At 35.9% G+C, this 20,552-nt stretch overlaps 2 protein-coding genes and 1 non-coding gene across 3 annotated transcripts; 2 read left to right on the top strand and 1 right to left on the bottom strand.

The window, feature by feature from the left end:
- Positions 1–285: 285 nt before the first annotated feature.
- On the bottom strand, positions 286–360 carry TRNAR-ACG (transfer RNA arginine (anticodon ACG)). The gene has a single exon. It is a non-coding gene; the product is annotated as a tRNA-Arg (tRNA).
- An 8,958-nt stretch (positions 361–9,318) lies between these two features.
- LOC136412463 (protein YkfC-like) lies at positions 9,319–10,545 on the top strand. Its single transcript, XM_066395530.1, has one exon. The coding sequence runs from the start codon at positions 9,319–9,321 to the stop codon at positions 10,543–10,545; it is 1,227 nt and encodes a 408-aa protein (XP_066251627.1).
- An 8,227-nt stretch (positions 10,546–18,772) lies between these two features.
- LOC136412462 (pilin gene-inverting protein-like) lies at positions 18,773–19,507 on the top strand. Its single transcript, XM_066395529.1, has one exon. It carries the CDS (start codon positions 18,773–18,775, stop codon positions 19,505–19,507), a length of 735 nt encoding a protein of 244 aa, XP_066251626.1.
- Positions 19,508–20,552: the final 1,045 nt, after the last annotated feature.

The raw sequence follows: 20,552 nt of genomic DNA, 5'->3' as shown, positions 1-20,552 counted from the left end.
TCATAGCCTGCCCTTTTCTCAGAGTCAGACAGAACTTCATATGCAGCTGTTACTTCTTTAAATTTTTCCTCTGCTTCTTTATTGCCAGGATTTCTATCAGGATGATATTTTAACGCTAATTTTTTATATGCTTTTTTTATCTCATCAATATTGGCATTTCTGCCTACTTCCAGCAGATCATAGTAGTCTTTTTTGCTCATATATAATAGTTTAGTGTTTAACCTTTAAAGATAGGCATTACATATATTAATTTCAAGTGTGACTTCTGTTTCCTATAAAATGTGGTGCACCCTGAGCGACTTGAACGCCCGACCTTTTGATCCGTAGTCAAATGCTCTAATCCAACTGAGCTAAGGGTGCTTTCATAAAGTTAACTTTAGCAGATTTTGTGGCTTGATTCAATTAATTTGGCTAAAAATAAAACTGTTAATTTTTATCACGCATGAACCCCCTCATAACTCCCAAACTGCTGTTCCACATTAGAACTATTAAATTCACTATAAGAAGGAGGAGCGCTTTGAGGAAAGTAAAGAGGAGCGCTTGGAGTAGTATTAGGATATTGAGGAGAGTAAGGAGGTGGTGCATCACGAGAAGAATCTCCATAACCATGCACTTGTTTAAGATAGCTATCTACCGCTTCTTCAACCTTCTCAATATTACTTGATTCTTTCTCATGCTTCATATGAAAAGCTAAACCACCAGCAAAACATACGAGAGAATTAACACCAAGGATAACTAAATCCCACACTGGTAAGACTGGGTAAACAGCACAAGCTACCAAAGCTGCCAAAGAAACAGCGCCAACCGCAAATTCTATATTCCTAAGCATCTTAAGTTTATTATCCAGGTAATCTATTTTTTCTTCTTTTCTAGCCGTTTTTCTGCTGCTGTTATACCAAAAACACATACCAGCATGGAAAGCAACACACACAACTGCAACTGCTATACCTAAAGCTAATAACTTCCTACTATCTTCTGATTCTTTTTTATTCCCTTTTTTCTCTTGATGAGTGGTATTACCATTGTTAATATTCGTTATATTATTAACCGTAGTATGACCACCAAACAGGTTGCTAAGTAGTAAATAATCCCAAAAGTCTAAACCTCTATTATTGTGTACATGTATATGTGTAGTCTGAGAGCTTGTAGGTTGTGCGTTATTCCCTGCGTTCATAACTTGAATTTTGATTCTCATTAAATCTTTTATACACATCGTTAAAATTCTCCTTGCTCCAAGTTAAATTCGGTGTATTATTACAATACTGTAGAAACCCTTCAATATTATTATTACCTAATTTCTTTATATAGGCTAACGCATACCTTTTTAAAGCACTATCTTCTGCTACCATAAATACCCTCTTAAGTTAAGATTAAATTAATAAATACTTACTTATTATAACAAGATAACATCTACTTGTCAACTTGAGCCTGATTCAAGTATCCGTTCAGAGTGTGGCAGAAGAACTTATTCAAATAAAGTAGGTGGTAAAATATAAACATTTTATAAAGTGAAAAATGGACTTTTCAGACCACTGCCGAGCTAAAAAAGCCCTGAAAACCGTGATACTTAGGCCACTTCTTGCTTAAGCTGTACAATTTCAGCTTGAGAAAGGCCAGTGGATTCAGCTATTAAATTAACAGATACACCAGCTTTAAGTAAATTTTTTGCAACTTCGATTTTTCCTTTCTCTATACCTTCCTCAAGTTTGTATTCAAGAATGGCTTCTTCCTTACGCAGATCCATTATTCTTTCTTCGTAAGCTACTAAATCTTTCTCATTCCAGCAAAACTTGTCTAACTCATCATATGCTAGCTTTACTATTGGTGATTTTTCGGGAGTGTTAAATAAACTGTGTCAAACCGCATTTTTAATTCAACTCAATTTTCAATCTACCAGGAAAGAAAATATCAAGCTGAGAGATGGTTAACGCCCAGTCATGTACAGGCATAGTCCATTTTTCCTCTGCTTTCTTTATAGCACAATATACCTGTTTATACAAGGCATTTGTGCTGGTAAATGAACCCTTAGTTTTAGTGAATTTTCTGATCTGTCTATGCAACCCCTCAATTGGGTTGGTAGTATAAATTAGGCTTCTAACAGGGCCAGAATACTTGAAATAACCAGACAAATTTTCCCAATTGTTCTGCCACGATTTTACAACCAATGGATACTTTTCTCCCCATTTTTCTTCCAGCTCAAGTAAGTAATTCTCAGCAATTTCTCTACTTGTAGCACGATATATTTTTTTCAAATCATTCATGAAAACTTTTACATCTTTGCTCGATACATATTTTAGTAAATTCCTTATTTGATGCACGATACATAGCTGTACCTCTGCGTTAGGAAATACGCTGTTTATTGCTGTAGGAAAGCTTTTTAGACCATCAACACATGCAATTAGAACATCTTCTACCCCTCTTTCTTTGAGGTCATTTAGCACCCCTAACCAGAAGTTAACTCCTTCGCTTTCAGCTAAATAAAAGCCCAAAACTTCTTTTCTGCCATTCTGGTCTATACCTAATATATTGTACATACATTTACTTACACAACGTCCATCTTCTTTCACTTTAAAGAACATTCCATCCATAAAAACTATTGGATAAATCGCTTGCAGCGGACGGTTGCGCCATTCATTGATTACTGGTAGCAGTTTATCAGTAATGCTGGATATCTCTGCTGCCGATATTTTGTGATCATAAATTTCCTCGACATGTGACGCTATATCTCTATAGCCCATACCACTGGCAAATGTACTTAATACCTTTGCTTCAAGCTCTGGATGTAGGCTTGTTTGTCTTTTTCTGACTATTTGCGGTTCAAAACTTCCTTCTCTATCTCTTGGCGTTAAAAGCTCAAACGACCCTGCACTTGTGCGCAAAGTCTTCGCATTTCTTCATCTTCATTTGATAAGTGATTTTCTATTTCACCTTCCAAGCTTGCCTCCAACAGCCTTTTTATCAATGGTGTTAATGCTCCACCCCTTCCTGTTAGCGGTTTACCTTCTCTGATAGATGATAAAATATTTGATTCTAGTTCTTTGTAATCTACCAATCCGTTAGTTCTATTTGCTATTTTTTGACTCATGTCAAACCTCCATTTTTTTATATCAATTATTACTTTGTTTTTCGGTTTGACACAGTTTATTTAACACTCCCCGCTGTAATTGTGGAAGTAATCTTCGCTCTAACCATACATTAAATATATCTTTATTACACCCTCCTGTGAAGGTCATTGGTGCAATAAACTTCTCATCCACCTATTATACTCACTCTTTCCCGCTTTTTTCCTGGAACATCAGCATATATTTTTTCTCCTCTTGGAGCTCGTGCATATTCTCGGTATAGTCTATTATCAACTCCTGCTTCATCTATATATAAAATGCTACAGTGGTCTATTTTTGAGACTTTATCGATAAATTGCTGCCTATCTTCTTGATTGCGCTCTTGATAGAATGTGACTTTTTTTAAAGGTTATTTTTAGCTGTCTTAATCTATACCAAATTGCACTTATCCCAAAGCCAAGGTTTTGTTTCATTTCTGCTAGTGTGTGATCTGGGTGTTTTTTGACATATTCTTTGAGTATTTCTGGATCTATTTTTCGAATAAAACCAGTACTTTTTACCGCTTTGAGACCTTGGCCAGTAGCTTTCTTTTTTAGCCATCTATATAGTGTTGCTATCCCTATCTCAAAAACCTCTGCAACTTCAACCTTTGACTTTCCTTTTTCTACCAAAGACACTGCTTTTTCCCTTAAATCTACACTATATACCATTGCTTTCCCTACTTTAAAAAAACATATTATACCTTTATCATTCGCTTTTGAAAATACTATAGTTATTCACTATCCATTTTTTAAGTTGGCGTTTTTTAGTGCAAAAAATTAAGCATGATTTACGCCAAATACATTAAGTTTTTTTGTCATTAATCCACTGCAGAGATTGCGAAGATAAATAAATAGCTTCAGTTTCATGATAAGGGGACTGGCGGAATTTGTCAAGTAACTTCTAGCCCCGTCTCTTGGCTATGGTATTGCTAATCAAACAATGACTATGCAAAAAACCTAATAACATGTATAATCTATAAATAATTTCTGAGGTAGATTGTGAAACTAGGTGTTAATATCGATCACGTTGCAACCCTCCGCAACGCACGCGGAACTTCTTATCCAGATCCATTGAAAGCAGCAGAAATAGCCATTGACGCTGGAGCAGACTTTATTACTGTACACTTACGAGAAGATAGAAGGCATATTAGAGATGAAGACGTATTTAACCTAAAAAAAAGCATTAGCACTGAGCTAAATCTTGAAATTGCAGCCACGGAAGAAATGCTTGAAATAGCAAAAGAAGTAAAACCCTATTCGATTTGTATAGTACCAGAAAAAAGAGAAGAATTAACAACCGAAGGTGGCCTGGATATCGTGAATATGCACAGTAGACTTTCTAGTATAATAGAGGAAATGCATAGCTCTAGCATAAAAGTCTCACTGTTTATCGATCCAAATATTGATCAACTAAAATATCTTGAAAAGCTAGGGACAAAACCTGACATAATAGAAATTCACACAGGGGATTACTGTGATAATCCATCAGAAAAAAAGTTACAGTTAATTACTAATGCTGCAGAGTACGTCAATAAATTAGGAATAGAATGCCACGCAGGACATGGCATAACTTATAAACACGCTAAGAAGATGACAAGAATACCTCACATCTCAGCTCTTAACATAGGCCACTATTTAATTAGCGAAGCTGTATTTTACGGCTTACACAGCGTAGTAAAAACAATGAAAATGACAATGTCTAACTAACTGCTGCTTTTTCCTTCTCATTTAAAATACTTAAAAGAGTTTGGCTTGCTTTAAATTTTACCCTTGTCTTTTTAGGAACAGTCATGATCTCACCACTTTGGGGGTTACGACATTGTTTTTCCTGACTGATAGCAGTAGAAAATGTTCCTATTCCATGCAAACGTATTTCACCTTTCCCATGCAGCTCATTCTTCATTATTTTAATAAACGCATCATGAATCTTGCTCAAATCAGATTTTGTTATATCTATATTCTGACTAGAACAATCTTCCTTTAATTGTTTTATTATATCTTCTTTACTCATAAATTACCTTAATATTGAAAAAATCACATAAATAGCATATTATGTTGACATCGATAGTCAACTAAATTCATCACAAAAATAGAGGATATCATACACTTTTGCAAATATTTGTATAATACTTACAAAAAAACACCCCTATAAAATAACTATCTCTTAGAAAATTGACACTTTTTCCGAGCTTTATGTTGACCATATTTCTTACGTTCAACAACACGTGAATCTCTAGTTAAGAACTCACCATTACGTAGTATAGAATGCAAATCTTGGCTTACACTACTTAAAGCTCTGCTTATTCCATGAGCTAGAGCACCTGCTTGACCAGATAGCCCTCCACCTTTTACAGTTGCAAATACATCGTATTTATCCAATGTGGAAGTTGCAACAAATGGCATTTTTACTATTTGGCACACTGACTCTCTTTTAAAATAAGAAATTAGATCGCCTTTTTTGTTAACACTAAATTTTCCACTCCCCGGCTTTATCCATACTCTTGCTACAGATTCTTTTCTTCGGCCTGTAGCATATAAACGACCAAGCGAATCAACTGCTGATTTAATTGTCTTTTCTGACCAATCATTGTTATTTATTGTAGAACTCTTCATTTTTACTCCATTACTTTTTATTTTTACGATTCAAAGAGGCAAAATCTATCTTTTCAGGTTGCTGTCCTTGGTGCTTATGCTCTGAACCAGAATAAACATACAAATTTTCAAAGCGTCTACGTGCCATAGGCCCATCATCAAGCATCCTTTTCACTGCCATTTCTATTACACGCTCAGGAAATTTACCATTTAAAATATTATCTGGAGTAGTTTTCTTCAAACCACCAGAATAACCTGTATGCTTATAGTAAATTTTATCTTTAAGCTTCTTCCCAGTAAAATGCACCTTTTCTGCGTTGATAATAATTATATTATCGCCACAATCCATATGAGGTGTATACTCAGGTTTATGCTTTCCACGTAATAGTGTCGCTACAAATGCTGCGAGCCTTCCTACTACTAATCCTTCTGCATCTATGACAAACCACTTTTTATTGATTTGTTTCTCTTTTAAGAAAAAAGTCTTCATTATTTGATCCAACAATAGTAAGCTATGATATACTTAATTTCTAAATAGTGTCAACAATATTAGTTATTGATTATTAAAGTAATTTATGTTAGTAATTAAGCTGCGCAACCAATATGCATAGGAAATAGAATGTTTCGATTGATTATCACACTTGCGATCATTTTTAGTACTATAAGTTGCTATGCAACCGATGTGGGAGAAGTGATAAGCAAAGCCATCAAAAATAGCTCAAAAATAAAGTCTCAATTTTACCAATATAAAAGCGCAGAAAAACACTATAAATCCTCTGGGTTAGCTGGATTTTTACCTGACATTAGTTTGCAGTACAATTTTGATAGTAATTTTAATCTTTATAATAAACCTAATTTACCTGGAAAACGCCTGATATTAAGCCAAAGGATAATAGATGGAGGTGGCACCTTTGCCACATTCAGTCGATCAAGTCATCTTCTCAAAGCAGAAAAGATGCGATTTCAGCAATTAAAACAAGAGCTTGCACTTAATGCTGTGAAAGCATATGTTAATGTTTTACAAAAGACAGAAATATTAAAGCTCAGAGAACATAAAGAACGCGTTTCTTTGGAACATTTGTCAGCTATGAAAAAACGCTTTTCCCTTGGAGAGGTAACCAATGCTGAAGTTTTGTTAGCAAAAGCAAAATTTTCGTCTTCTATATCCGAAAGAGTTGATGCTGAAGGTAAATTAAAGTTGGTAAATATTGCTTATTATCATTTGATTGGCGAAGATGCTGATGACCTTTCTGAAGCTAATGATAAACTACCTTCTGTTCCAGAGCTAAATGAATGTTTACAGTTAGCAAAAACCAATAATTTATCTCTAAAAGCAGCAGTTTATCAAAAAAGAGCAGCCAGAATGGAAGTGATTGCTGAAAGCTCCAAGTGGCTTCCTTCTTTAAATCTAAGCGCAAGCAAAAATTTTGGGGAGGATGATACAAAGTTAGACAAGCTATTAGAGGGCAGTGTTGTTTTTACTCTTGATGTTCCAATCTTTAAGAGAGGAGTTAATGCTTTTGGTGTCAGTAAAGCTAAAATGGATGCAAAAAAATCTACCTACGATTATTATGAAACGGTAAAAAATATAGAACAAGCAGTTGTAAATGCTTGGAATAATGTGTTGACAGCAAAGGCCATTATCAAAGCAAGTCAAGAAGCGGAAAAAGCAGCAGCTCTAGCATTGGAAGGAGTTGAGCAAGAAGTAAACTTAAATTTAAAGAGTACATCTGACCTTTTGGACACTGAAGATGCATTATTTAAAGCACGTTCAGACTTAGTTGAAGCAAAAAGCAATTATGTGATTAGTGTTTACAACTTGCTTTTTATGATAAATAGTATAAACCTCTAAATTCAATGGTATTAGCACTATGCATGATGAACAAGGTAATCAATCTGTAAAAGATATCCTAGAAGATATAAAAAAAGCTATATCGGGTAAAAACGCAAGTAACGATAAAGCAGAAATAAAGGATGAAAATGATGATGTGCTATACCTTGAGGAAGAGTATCCAGAAGAAATAGAAGAAGATGGCAAAAAAGAAAATAATGAAAAAGAGGACATTGATAATGATGACCAAAGTGAGGAAATGGCTTGCAACAATAACCAATTTAATGGCCATAGCTACAATTCAGAAGAAAAAAAAGATATTTATTTGTACGATAATATCCAAATGAGTAATAACAAAGCGAGTAATAGCGGCTTACAAGCGCAAAATAATGATCATCTAATTTTAAAAGAGAATATGGAAGAGATCAAAGCGTTGCTTGGAAAAATGCAAAACGAATTACAGCATAAACAACAAAAAAAAGCGAACCTTACTGTTGAAGAATTAGTTACATCTCTTTTAAAACCTCAGCTCTCAGAATGGCTGAATAAATATCTACATGCACTGGTAAAAGAAGTAGTTGAAAAAGAGCTTAAAGATATAATCAATAATAAGTAGGGTATTAGCAATAAAAACTAGAGTAAAGACGGCTAGAGGCAGAAAACTATCTTCAACAAGGTGGCTACATCGTCATTTGAATGATCAGTATGTGCAAAAAACTAGCAAGGATGGTTATAGGTCACGCTCAGCATATAAGCTGGTAGAAATGGATAACAAATTTAAATTATTCCAAGAAGGGCAAAAAATTATTGATCTTGGTGCTTCTCCTGGTGGATGGTCACAAGTTGCATCTCAGAAAGGTGCAAATGTGGTTGCTCTTGACATAAAACCAATGAACGCAATTAATGGAGTAGAGTTTATACAATGTGATATTATCAATGAGTTTGAAATTTTAAGAGAAAAATTCAAGGATCAAAAATTTGATGTAATTTTATCTGACATGGCACCCGAATCTTGTGGTTTAAAATCGTTGGATCATATCAGAATTATGCTTTTATGTGAGACAGCGCTCAATTTTGCAAAGCATTTCTTGAGTCATGGTGGCACGTTTGTAGTAAAAATTTTCCAAGGAGAATCTGATAAAGATTTTTGTAACGAGCTAAAAAAAATGTTTAAAACAGTAAAATACTTTAAACCAAAGTCAAGTAGATCTGAATCTACAGAAATGTATTTGGTAAGTTTAGGGTGTGCCGTAGAGACACAAAGAATGCTTAAAAAAAAAATGAGCAAACTAAGTGCAAAGCTGCACAATAGATGAGGGTGGGCCCCTTGAAGTCGGTTTGCAAGAATAGGCTTCAAACAGCCATAAGCTGCTGTGGTAAAGAGCTATGGTAGTGAGCGTTATGGAAAAGGTGCAATTATGCATCATGTGTAAAATAGAGAGGTGAATGAAAATGAACCACTGATGAAGTGTCGAAATTCCAAAGACGACGTCAAAACCATGGGCTCCTGAATCTCTTGGGATAAACCTATCAGGAACTTGTTTACTGGATAGGTGGCGTCCGGCATAGAGGTGGCGTGAATCTATTTTAGGCTATTGTGTGGAACTGCGGGAACCTGTCGTTTCGATGATAAGGGAGAAATTCGAGGAGCTAAACTCTAAGGATGAGAGTACTGATGCGGAAAACAGGGGCGGATCGGCTCGTAGTAGCGAAGAAGTTTCTGTAATGGAAATGGAGCGAAGGGGCTGAGTTATTTAGTTTTAATTATTTATCAACCGAAAGGGAGGAGTTAATGAATAAAACAAAGTCTTTTGATATACCGAAACAACTTATTTGGAGAGCTTATAAACAAGTATCGAAAAATAAAGGTGCTGCAGGTGTAGATGAGGTTTCGATAACAAAGTTTGAGGAAAATCTAAAAGATAATCTGTACAAACTATGGAATCGGATGTCATCCGGAAGTTATTTTCCAGAGCCAGTAAAAGCTGTAGCAATACCGAAGGATACGGGAGAAGGACAAAGAATTTTAGGTGTTCCTTCAGTATTCGACAGGATAGGGCAAACGGCAGCTTCTATGTATCTTGAGCCGCTAGTAGAGCCAAAATTCCACGAGGATTCATATGGTTATAGACCGAATAAATCTGCACTGGATGCGGTAGATACAGCACGCAAGAGATGCTGGAGGTACGATTGGACGATAGATCTTGATATATCTGGATTTTTCGACAATCTGGATCACGAATTAGTTTTGCAAGCTATCAAGAAATATACAAACTGCAAATGGGTCATACTGTATGTTGAGAGGTGGATGAAAGCCCCTATTCAACAAGCAGATGGCACTAGGGAAGTGAGGAATAAGGGAGTTCCGCAAGGAGGTTCTGTAAGCCCAATCATTTCTAACATATTTATGCATCATGCGTTTGATATGTGGATGAGGCAAAACTACCCCACAATACCATTTGAAAGGTATGTTGATGATGCAATAGTGCACTGCAAAACTAAGAGACAGGCAGACTTTATGAGAGTAAAGATTGAAGAAAGATTGGCTGAGTATAAGCTAAAGTTGCATCCCGAAAAGACACGGATAGTGTACTGTAAGAATAGCAACAGGAAGAATACATTTCCTATACAAAGCTTTGATTTTCTAGGATATACCTTTAGACCTAGAGGAGCAAAGAGCAAAATAGGAGAATATTTTGTTGGATTTCTACCTGCAATTAGCAATAAGGCCAAGAAAAAGATCACTCAAACCATAAGGTCATGGAAAATACATAGATTTACAGGAAAGAAGTTGGAGGAAATATCAAAGGAAGTAAATCCAATAGTCAGAGGCTGGTGTCAGTATTATGGCAGGTTTTACCAAACGGAGATGTATAAACTTCTTAATAATGTAGAGCGGCATCTAGAAAAGTGGGTAAGTAAGAAATATCTGATTGGAAAAAGACTAGCAAGGAAACTTCTAGGAAAAATGAGAACAGAAAATCCGAATACTTTTTACCACTGGAGGTTGGTATGGTAATCAAAGTACTGAATAATGGGAGCTGTGTGAATCGAGAGGTTCATGCACAGTTCTGTGAGGGGCTGGGGGGGAAGTTCCACTGGTCTACTCGACCAAGGTTACTTCATCTATTTTTCCTGCATAACCACGACCATCAACAAATACGTTAAAATCCTTTAGGATCTTTGGTAACATCTCTCTTTCTCCTTTTACAATATTGCGCCACTCACAAGGTGTGACCTGAAAGTAATCTGTTCAGCTGGATATGGTGGCGTGAACTCAAAATCAAAAGACACTTTTCCGCTTGCAATGTTTGCCGGTGTATTGAGCTCTAGAGTTTCATAACATTTTCCGCTGATAATAGCTCCTTGAGCTTTTAAATTGGCCAAATAAGAATTCACCCCCTCAATCACATCATCTATATAAGTTTTTGTGATATTGCGATCAACTGCCCATAAATGAGCTCGAAGTAGACTATCGTTGATTAAATCTGCAGTTCTTCTTACTGACAGAAAAGCCCATTTTGAGTCATTTGAACATGTCCTATTTCCCCAAAGCCTATAGCCATTTTGATGAATTATCGTTGTTACTTCATTTTCATTTAAGTAGTTTGCTCTACAATTTGTATTACCGAGCGTAAAATCAATAGGCCTGCTTATGCCAACAATACCGTTTATTTCTTTATTTGAAGGTGAATGCCAAAATCCTTGTTCGCTATCTACTTTCGCTATTAAACCAGCTACAAATGGGCTAGACGGCAAAATTTCTTCTTTTCCTTCAATAAACACCTTAACCCATGGGTCAACAACGTAAACTCTTGAGCTACCTACACTTTTTCTCCATTTTATGGCTTCTTCATCATTGGTATTTGGTCCATCTGCAACTATTATTGCCCTTAGCTTTTCTGCTACTCCTATCAAAGCTGCTACTACTGGGTTTTTAGGATTTTCAGATTCAGGCAATTGATGAGTAAACTGAGGTGCAATTAGTATTCTTGGGGCAACATGTATTATGCTTTCACTGCTGAGAAATGCCTCAATTCCCTGATATTTTCCAGTCTCTTCATCAACTCCACCAATTATATTTTGAATAGCTTCACTTTCTTCAACTCGAATAACTACTACTGTTGCACCAATTTGGGAAAATATTCCGTTTATTGCAGAAGGTAGTGTTCCACTTTTCCCAAGCTTTGCTGCTTCCTTTAAGCTTCCTGCTATTAATACTGGACTATTGAGTGGAAATTTTTGCTCATCAGCTTCAGGGGCAGTACCAATTACACCTATCACTGATGATTTAGCTGTACGTACTGATCTTGCTCCTGAGGTTACCTCAATAACCTTTACTCCGTGTAAAAATTCTTCAGCCATTTCTTTGCATCTTTTGTTTAAAATCGTTTAGTAAGTCCTCTAGCTCTTCTTCACTTTTGGCTTCTTCAATCTTTCTCTTGGCTAAATCTTCAAGCTCTTCACATTTAATTATTGCTTTTTCTGCCTTCTCTTCTATTATTTTTGCCATCTCTACTACTGAAATTCCTCTCACTCTTGCCAGTGGCTCTATAATTGCTGCATTCTTCTCATCTATAGATTCTTGTGTTGTTAAAATGTTCTCCGCGGTTTTTGCTTGAATCTCGTACGACTTAGCCTTTTGATGAGAGTGCCCTGAGAATCTACTAGTAAAGTTATTAAAATGAGTACGAATATTGTCAAATGCACAGAGCTTCGCATTATCCAGTAACTCCTTTTGTATATCTTCTTTAGTACGCTGAGCAATTTCTTCTCCTTCCGTTAGACAATAACTCTTTTGCCATTCAAAATTTTCTGGCGCTTCATACCAATCATTTCCAGCTGGTTTGCTTTTAAGCGTCGTTGTTTCTACTTGTTTGTTATGTTCAAATCTAATATAAATTGGCATTGGTTTTCTCCGTTTTAATTCCAGATTTTGTGGGTGGCATCTAATCCTGGGCATTGCCAAGCCCTGAGAGTCCTTTCCACATCTACTTCAAGTCCTGTAGTTAGAAAATTGCTACGTATGTTATAAATTCCCCACTGAATAAATTGACCATAGTTGTGTACATAATTTGATGCAAGCATACCTTGACTAACTTTTGTTCTGGAATACAGGTAAGATGATGTGTAAAGTAATATTGCAACTGTTTTTCCTGCTGGAATCTCCACATTTCCAGATCCAGCTAATTTGCTATCAGAGCTCATATATTGGTAAACATTTTTCCATACTATTTTCGAAATTCTTGATTTATCGGTATTATCTGGCGTTCCCACAAATAATCCTGCACCCCCATACTCCGTACTCGAGTATGATGATCCAACAAATTCTATTGTTTTATTTATGTTCACATTTGTTGTATTTTTTACAAACACTACTCCAAGTGCAGCATATGGGTAATAGTATATCTCATCGTAACTACCCGAAAAACTGTTTGTGCATAACTCTCCATAAATAAATGTTCCTTCATTTCCTTCTATAAAACTGAGTTGTCTTGGCCGATAAAAACTAACGTAATCTGTATCGTATGTATGGCTACCTGCTAGTAATTGCAACATACAGTCGGTTTTTGTTATATCACTACTCCACTTTCCAAGCTCTGTTGTAAAAGTTCCGTGGCCAAAGTAATTATTTTTTCTTCCAAGTACACCAAATAAGAAAGGTAATGACCCTGGTTCAACCATATTACGCTTTCTTATTTCATTTATAAGAGACGCTTTTAACTGTTCATCCCGAGTTTTTACCTCATTTATCAGGGATGTTTTTAATTGGTTATCACGAGTTTCTATTTCCCTAATAATTGATGAGCCAGATGGTACATTATTAACAGCACGAAAATCTTCTACTAAACCTTTAAGACCATCTTTATGACTGTTACTAATGCTATTTATTGCTGCAATATTGGCATTCTTTCTCGTATCAAGTAGCGATATATGCGAATCTGATGATGCTTTTAAAGTGTTTAAGGAATTATCCCTAAGCTTGTTGATTTCATTAACAGACTCTGTTTTTACTGCAGTTATGGACGATATTGAGTTTGTTTTGTTGCTGTTTATGTCACTTAAGTGTTTTTTTGCACTATCAAGAAGTTCTTTTAACTTACCATCAGTCATTTGCACAATTTCAGAAACCGCACTTTTGTCGACTATTGATTCCAATGCTTTAGCAAGATATGCTAATTGATCTGGTGTACTGTTTGCTACTAAATCCTTAAGTCTTTTTTGTAGTGCATCAATTATTCCTTTTACTTCAGTCATCTGCACAACGTTGGAAATAGCTTTTTTATCTGCTATCAATTCCAGCGATTTTGCAAGATATGCCAGTTGATCAGCTGTGCTACTTACTGCTAAATCCTTTATCCTTTGGTATATTGCTTCTTTCATTCCCAAAAATTCAAAAAAGTTTCAAATCTAAATCGTTCAAAATTACTTTTCAGTTGATTATGTTTATTTTCTCCCTTACTCATATCCTCATCTATTTTCTCTATAGCTTTTCGAATACGTACTACATCTTCCACTGCAATATTTTCTGGATGTGGTAGTGTATATCCTCGTTTGCTTTGGTCATTTGGCATTGATTCAAGTAATAATCACTCGCAAATTTTTGACTTTAGGACGATAGATAACTGTTCCACTTAAAACTAATTTTATCCTTGTCTCATTGCCATTAAAGTTTGTCAGCACATGAGTTCTCTCTACCCAATTTTCTCCAATTGGTTTTCCTAATGTTAAATTTACTAATTGCCATTCTCCCACGTTTTTCTCTACATAAGTTTTAATGTCTGCAGTGCCAGGTATTAGCGCATCATATGTTATGGTAATCTTAGTGTTAGCTCCTGCTGTAATACTTCTTGTAACATAATCTCCAGACTCTGAAAGATTACCTAGAACTAGCTGTAACCCTGGATATAGCACTGGACTTTTTTCTTTTGACCCTTTTAAATTTGCCTTTACTGTTAACTCTCCAGATAGTCTTTCACGCAGCGCGAGCGGCAAGTTATCAGATAGAAAATTTTCTTTTCCTTCTTCATCTGTTAAAATAAATTCCACATTGGTATCAAATGCTACTTTTTCGACGTTCGTCAAAACAATTAAATCTGAAGTATTGTTTGCAGTAACTTTTCCCAGATCAATAACGTGAGAATTTTCACTAAATTTTGCAGCTAGTAATCGAAACGTTAAATCTAAATTTTGATGTGGAGTCCAGGTACTTGCATTGCTTGATGAGAGTAATACTCCTACTTGATATGGCTGACTCGTTACCCATCGGCTATTTACTGCATCATATTTGCCAAGTTCTGCTATTTTTACTGCAGTACCCTGATCATCGGTAAGTAAGATTATTGCATATTCTCTACCAGCTTCACACCAGACAGGAGACCAAGTAATACGTGTTGCTGTGCCATCTATCTTTATATCTTTTGGCTCAATATAGCTTTCAGCAATGACAGTCTGCGAGGGCATTCCCACTGCTGTTTCTCTAATCTGCACAACAACACGTTTTTTGCCTTTATTTACAAACCATAGCTCTACACCTCCTATGTGTCTGCTCTCATTTAAAGTAAATGTTTGCGCTAAAGGATCAACTCTTCTTGCTGCGATAACTCTTCTTCTCTCTTCTATGGTAATTGTTTTTTTACCAGTATAAGTTGTTTCTCCATAGCTTCCTTTATCTCCATAAAATTGCACTAATTTGGTACCTGCTGGAATATTTGCTGGGATTTTTATCTTTCCACTTATTCGTCCTTGATTTTCCACTTTTTTCCTCTATGCTATGGGTTGAATGCTTATGCCATCAAATTTTACTTCCTTGAGCTTTTCATCTGGCTCAAAACCTTCAATTTCAAAATTCTGTACTGCTTCTCTCATAAATTCAGCTTCATATGAAGTACTTGACAGCAGCTCTGTTGTTTCTTTAACATTAAATACTCTGGTTACTGGACTTTTCCAATTCGTGGTAACCTCCGTCCAGTGATCAATATTTTTATTTAGAGTAATTTGTGCCGGGACTGGATCAAAAGCTTGATATGGATTTATCTTTTCTCCTTTGGTCTGTAAAAGCTGCTCCAGTACCGGCTCAAGTTTATATGGCAATAAATAAGGTTCTTTCCCCTTTTCAACATCAATAATTTCCACGTTTATCGGTAAAATTAATTCCTCATTTACTATTGCTGCAGTCTGCGAAATTCCTTGATCACGCATATCATCATCGAAGAACGAATCAACAAATACTCCTTTTTTGGTGGTAGGTTCTCTTGAATTTGCATCACTACGTAAACGCTCCTGTGCAACCAGCGCATAAAGATCATTTATTCCTTTTTTCATTGCTTCAAGCTCATTCATCGGTACAGCATGAATAGCATTGTTCACTACTTTCACTTTTTCACCTTCTTTCCACGTCTGATGAATGTAGCAAAGCAAAAGTTGTCCGCTAGGCGCTTTTGGCATCGATGGTCTCCATGGGTGAGAAATTCCTTTTATTCTTCTTACCACCCCTTTGCTATCGATAGTAATTAAATCAAAGCGGGGCATTTTCCAAGTGTAGTCAATCAGAACCAAGCTGTTATCAACTGCTCCTTTTACTTTACACCCCTCTTCATTTATATCTTCAGGGCTTACATGAGTGCGACAGCGATAGGTTATTTGATAACTACTTCCAGGAGCTGGTTCTTTGCCGGGTAATGACCAATCAACGTTTCCTGCGTTTAATTTGTAATCTATACTGTTTTCATAAATAACATTTCCTTGCTTTATTTGAATAATCTCAAGTACTGCAGAGTCAGGTATCGAATCAACAGCTCCAGAGTATGAACCGTGAGTAATAGTAATGGTTTTTTGAACAGTTATATCTAGTTTTTTAATTTCACTTATTGGAAAATCATTAACTTTAAGTTCCATTACTCTTTGGCTATTTGGCTGAAAAGTATGGGGCTCCGATTCAACCTCTTTAATGTCTGGATCTTCATCAAAAGAAATGCGAATACTGTGAGGAAGTTCAATCTCATAACCATCAACATGAGCTTTGCCCTCATTAATCACAAATATTTTTTTTCCTCCTTCTCCCTCTTCCTTTTGCAGGAACATTACTTCAAGACCATTTACGACATAGGAACCATTTGCTTCTCGGTCATAACGAGCAAGGGCAGTATTCACTGCATTTGCTTGTGGTGGTGGAGCATGCTGAATTAATACGCCGTTTTCCACATTGTAAATAGGGTAAAATTCTCCATTCTTGAAACTTGCAGTTACTCCTTCTGCCTGATAATCCCAGGTAATAGTAATCTTAGTTCTTGCTGCTCCAACTTCTTGGTAATTCCTTGTGCCAACAGCAGGATCACGAAGATTTTCATCCTCTAGTTCGGTAATTGTAGATTCAACATACCAAACACCAATGCGAACTGTAGTACTGATAGGAATTGTTAACTCTGCTTTTCTACATCTCTTACTGCACCACGCAGATATATCTTCCCCTCTTCAAGTGTAACTTTTTCTCCATCTATGATACAATTGCTTCCCGTTATAACATCACCATCACGGAATATTGCATCACCAATGCCTTTGAGCTTCAAAAGAGCATAATCTTGAATTTCATTGAGTTCTGCTGACTGCAAACCTCTTCCTGCAAGAAATAAACTACGTTCATATCTTTTTGCTGGATTAAAGCGGTTATAATAATTTTTAAGTGTCATTTTTTTCTAAAATGTTACAACAAAGGAAAAAGTTTCACGAGTGGCTGCTGTTCTGATTAGTGGTACTGTGTGCTCAAGTACTAACAAAATTCCAGGATTTTCCACGTCTTTTAGCTCAAAGTATCTCTGTCCAGAAGGTACTGTCTCCTTTACCTTTGTACCAACCATAACCCCTAATTCCCGTATAACTTGATTTGCTGCGTCCGTGAAATCGAAAGTAAATTTAAGATACAGATTATTGGTTGGTACATTAGATGGTTTAAACCTTCCAGATGGAGTCACAAGTTCTCCATTCTCATCACCGCTGCAGAAGAGAACCTCATCAACAACACGACGTCCAACTTCCTTAATTAATGTTGCAGAAGTAATTAGTTCCGGTGATGTGTCTTGAGTATACTCTATAGTGATTACGCTATCTGCTATAATTGCACATTTTCTACACGCTCAATAGCGCCTGAGCTACTATCAACTATATAATCTATGCTTGACTGATAAATTGTTTGCCCTGTATAAACTTTTACATCTTTAATAGTGTGGTGATCTAAACTTATCTTGCCGCCTGCTGTAAAAGTTTTTTCAACTTTATAGCTGCTTTCCCAGGTAGAATCTCCAGATCCCCAAGCAAGATGTATTGGTTGCTCTTTTATGCTTGCAGCAATAGCTGCTCTGCCTGATTGTGTGAGTACTGACATAGTTGATTGTGCAGTTGATATTATGTATATACAAGATCCGTAGAAAAAACGTCCAATTTTTTTGCAATAATAGGATCAAAATCTTTCCAAGGGCGATTTAAGTGGCGATGTTCATGCCAAGTAACCATACCTAGATAGAATGCTGCTACGTAATTTTCTAGCTCATGAATGGGATCTTTCTGTTTTGAATCTGAATCATTTTTACAATCAACGTGATATTCCACTAAATTAGACTCTATTATTTTTTGATCAGTAAAATTCTTCGCTTCATAGTAATAAGTTATACTAAATCGCTCTAAAATTGGTGTACGTTGAAAATTCCAAATCTGCTCAGAAAGTTTATCTTCACTTAAGTGAAATGTATGCTCTATTTCTTCATAAGTAGTTGATGCAAAACAAGCATTGATATCCCCTAAATTCCAACTATTGTAAGTTAAAAATATGATATAAAGAAGATAAGAGGGAAGATAGTCCTATCTTTATAAGAAAATAGGGCTATCACGGGCGTGTGCGACCGACCAACTATTGGTATTACAACCGTTCGGATCAAGGTACACTAGCCCATCTCTCGATATGTTTGAATAGTTGTGTGGGACATAAATATGCACCCGTTTACAATCTTAAATCAATTAAAACTATCGAGGTTATTATGATTACGTCTTATCAAAATTTTATTGGCATTGACATCGGAAAATTTAAAAATGTTATTGCTGTTCACAAACAGAAGAGCGCTGTCGAATTTGACAATGATACTGCTGGTTGGCAACGAATGTTTCAAAAATTTTCAGATATCCTACCTAATTCTTTAGTGACTTTAGAAAATACAGGAAAATATGAGCTTGGTTTATCACATTTTCTTATTGACATGAATATTGCTGTACATCGAGCTAATACTCGCAAAGTAAAAAGCTTTGTCCTATCTCATGGAACTTTAGCAAAGTCTGATCAATCAGATGCAAGAGCCCTTGCTCAATATGGGTTTGAACGCTATAGTACTCTATCTCTATTTGTGCCTATGTCAAAAGAACAAACAACCTTAGCTGCACTTTGTCAACGTCGTGATGACATTACAAAAATGAGAGCTCAAGAGAAATGTAGGCTTGCAGCACCTGAAAACGACCATATAAAAGAAAGTTGTCAAAAAACCATTGAATTTTTCAACAGTCAGGTAAATGAACTCAACAATACTATACAAAAAATTATTGATGAGAATCTAGAGTTACAGAAGCGCCAAAAAATTCTTAGAACAGTTCCAGGAATAGGTCCAAAATTATCTCAAGATTTTCTATGTCTAATGCCGGAACTTGGCTACTTAGGTAGAGGAGAAGTTGCAAGTCTTGCTGGAGTTGCACCTCATCCAAAAGAAAGTGGAAAAACTATTGGTTACCGAAGAATAACAGGTGGTAGAAGCAACGTTCGTGAAAAGCTTTTTACAGCTGCAATGGCTGCTTCAAGGTCTAAGTCTGCGCTTGGTACCTTCTATTCCAAGCTTGTTGGTAAAGGTAAAAAGAAGATGGTGGCTATGACAGCTCTAATGCGTAAAATCATAGTGATTGCTAATGCGAGACTGAAAGAAGCAATGAGCCTACATACTATTTGAATCTACAGTGAATATGTGCGTCCACACAAATTTAAAGCACATATTCACTAACCACAAAATCTAAGCAGGAATTGCTGTGATGACTGTTTGATATAAAATTCTTTTTCTATAATGAATAGGTTTTTAATTACCAAAATACCCCTCATGATTGAGTAGAATTGTAGAATTACAATAAAAAGTTGTAATAAAACAAAATTGAAGAAATTTTAAAAAACATAGTTGATCTGACAATACTATTAATGCTTTAGCACACTTAATTTCTGGCAATAAACTCTGTGGTAGAGGATATAGTGCTTCTAAGTTGTACCACTCATGATTTCTTTCATATGTACCGTTGTAATTCTTCGTGTGAGGCTCTTTCTCTCCTAATGTTGCAACATCTAACCTATATAAATCATTACTGTAACTTCTATCATAATGTGATCTAAAAGTGCCAAATTTAAATCTTGGATTTCCTATTTTCAGCTCAAATGAGTTTTTTCTTCCAAACGATAATACTGGTCCTTCTTTTGCTATTTTTACACCTGAGTAGTCTGAAAGAAGATCTCCAAAAATACTTTCATCTAACATAAATCGCTGAGCATTATAATAGTCATTGAATATTCGCATTAATCGAGATCTTGCCGGTGCAGAAAGTTTTGCCAGAGCAATTACACTATCGACAAAAAAGTCATTAGGAACATCAGAGATGCCAATTTGAAATTCAGCAAAATGCTCTCCTGGTGGTTCTTCTTGAATGGTAATATTATCAATGTTTGCCCACTTCAGCGCCATCTTCAGTGACTGTGGTGTACCGCGCAAACGTTGAAATCTTATTCCGTTTTGCTTAGCTGAGACCCATTCTTTTAATGCACTCTTAGTAGCTTTCTTACCCCAGGATAAAATTTCTCCCAAGCCGTATTCCGCTACTAGCCACGGCAACATTTCAGTCTGTGGGTTAATTTTAAATCCCCGTAGAGAATTTGCATCAAAAGAATAATTAATTATGTCTGTAAGTATTTGCTCTTGCTTTGAAGCATTTGGAGGAAGTATCACCAATTTTTAC

The sequence above is a fragment of the Euwallacea similis genome, chromosome 12 (genome assembly GCF_039881205.1).
Source record: "Euwallacea similis isolate ESF13 chromosome 12, ESF131.1, whole genome shotgun sequence".
Classification (NCBI taxonomy): domain Eukaryota; kingdom Metazoa; phylum Arthropoda; class Insecta; order Coleoptera; family Curculionidae; genus Euwallacea; species Euwallacea similis.
Note: the sequence above shows the minus strand (reverse complement) of the source record. Positions and strands in the feature narration are given on the sequence as shown.

Coding starts and splice junctions, on each gene's coding strand:
- LOC136412462 (XM_066395529.1), top strand. CDS start 18,773: ATGAATATTGCTGTACATCGAGCTAATACTCGCAAAGTAAAAAGCTTT.
- LOC136412463 (XM_066395530.1), top strand. CDS start 9,319: ATGAATAAAACAAAGTCTTTTGATATACCGAAACAACTTATTTGGAGA.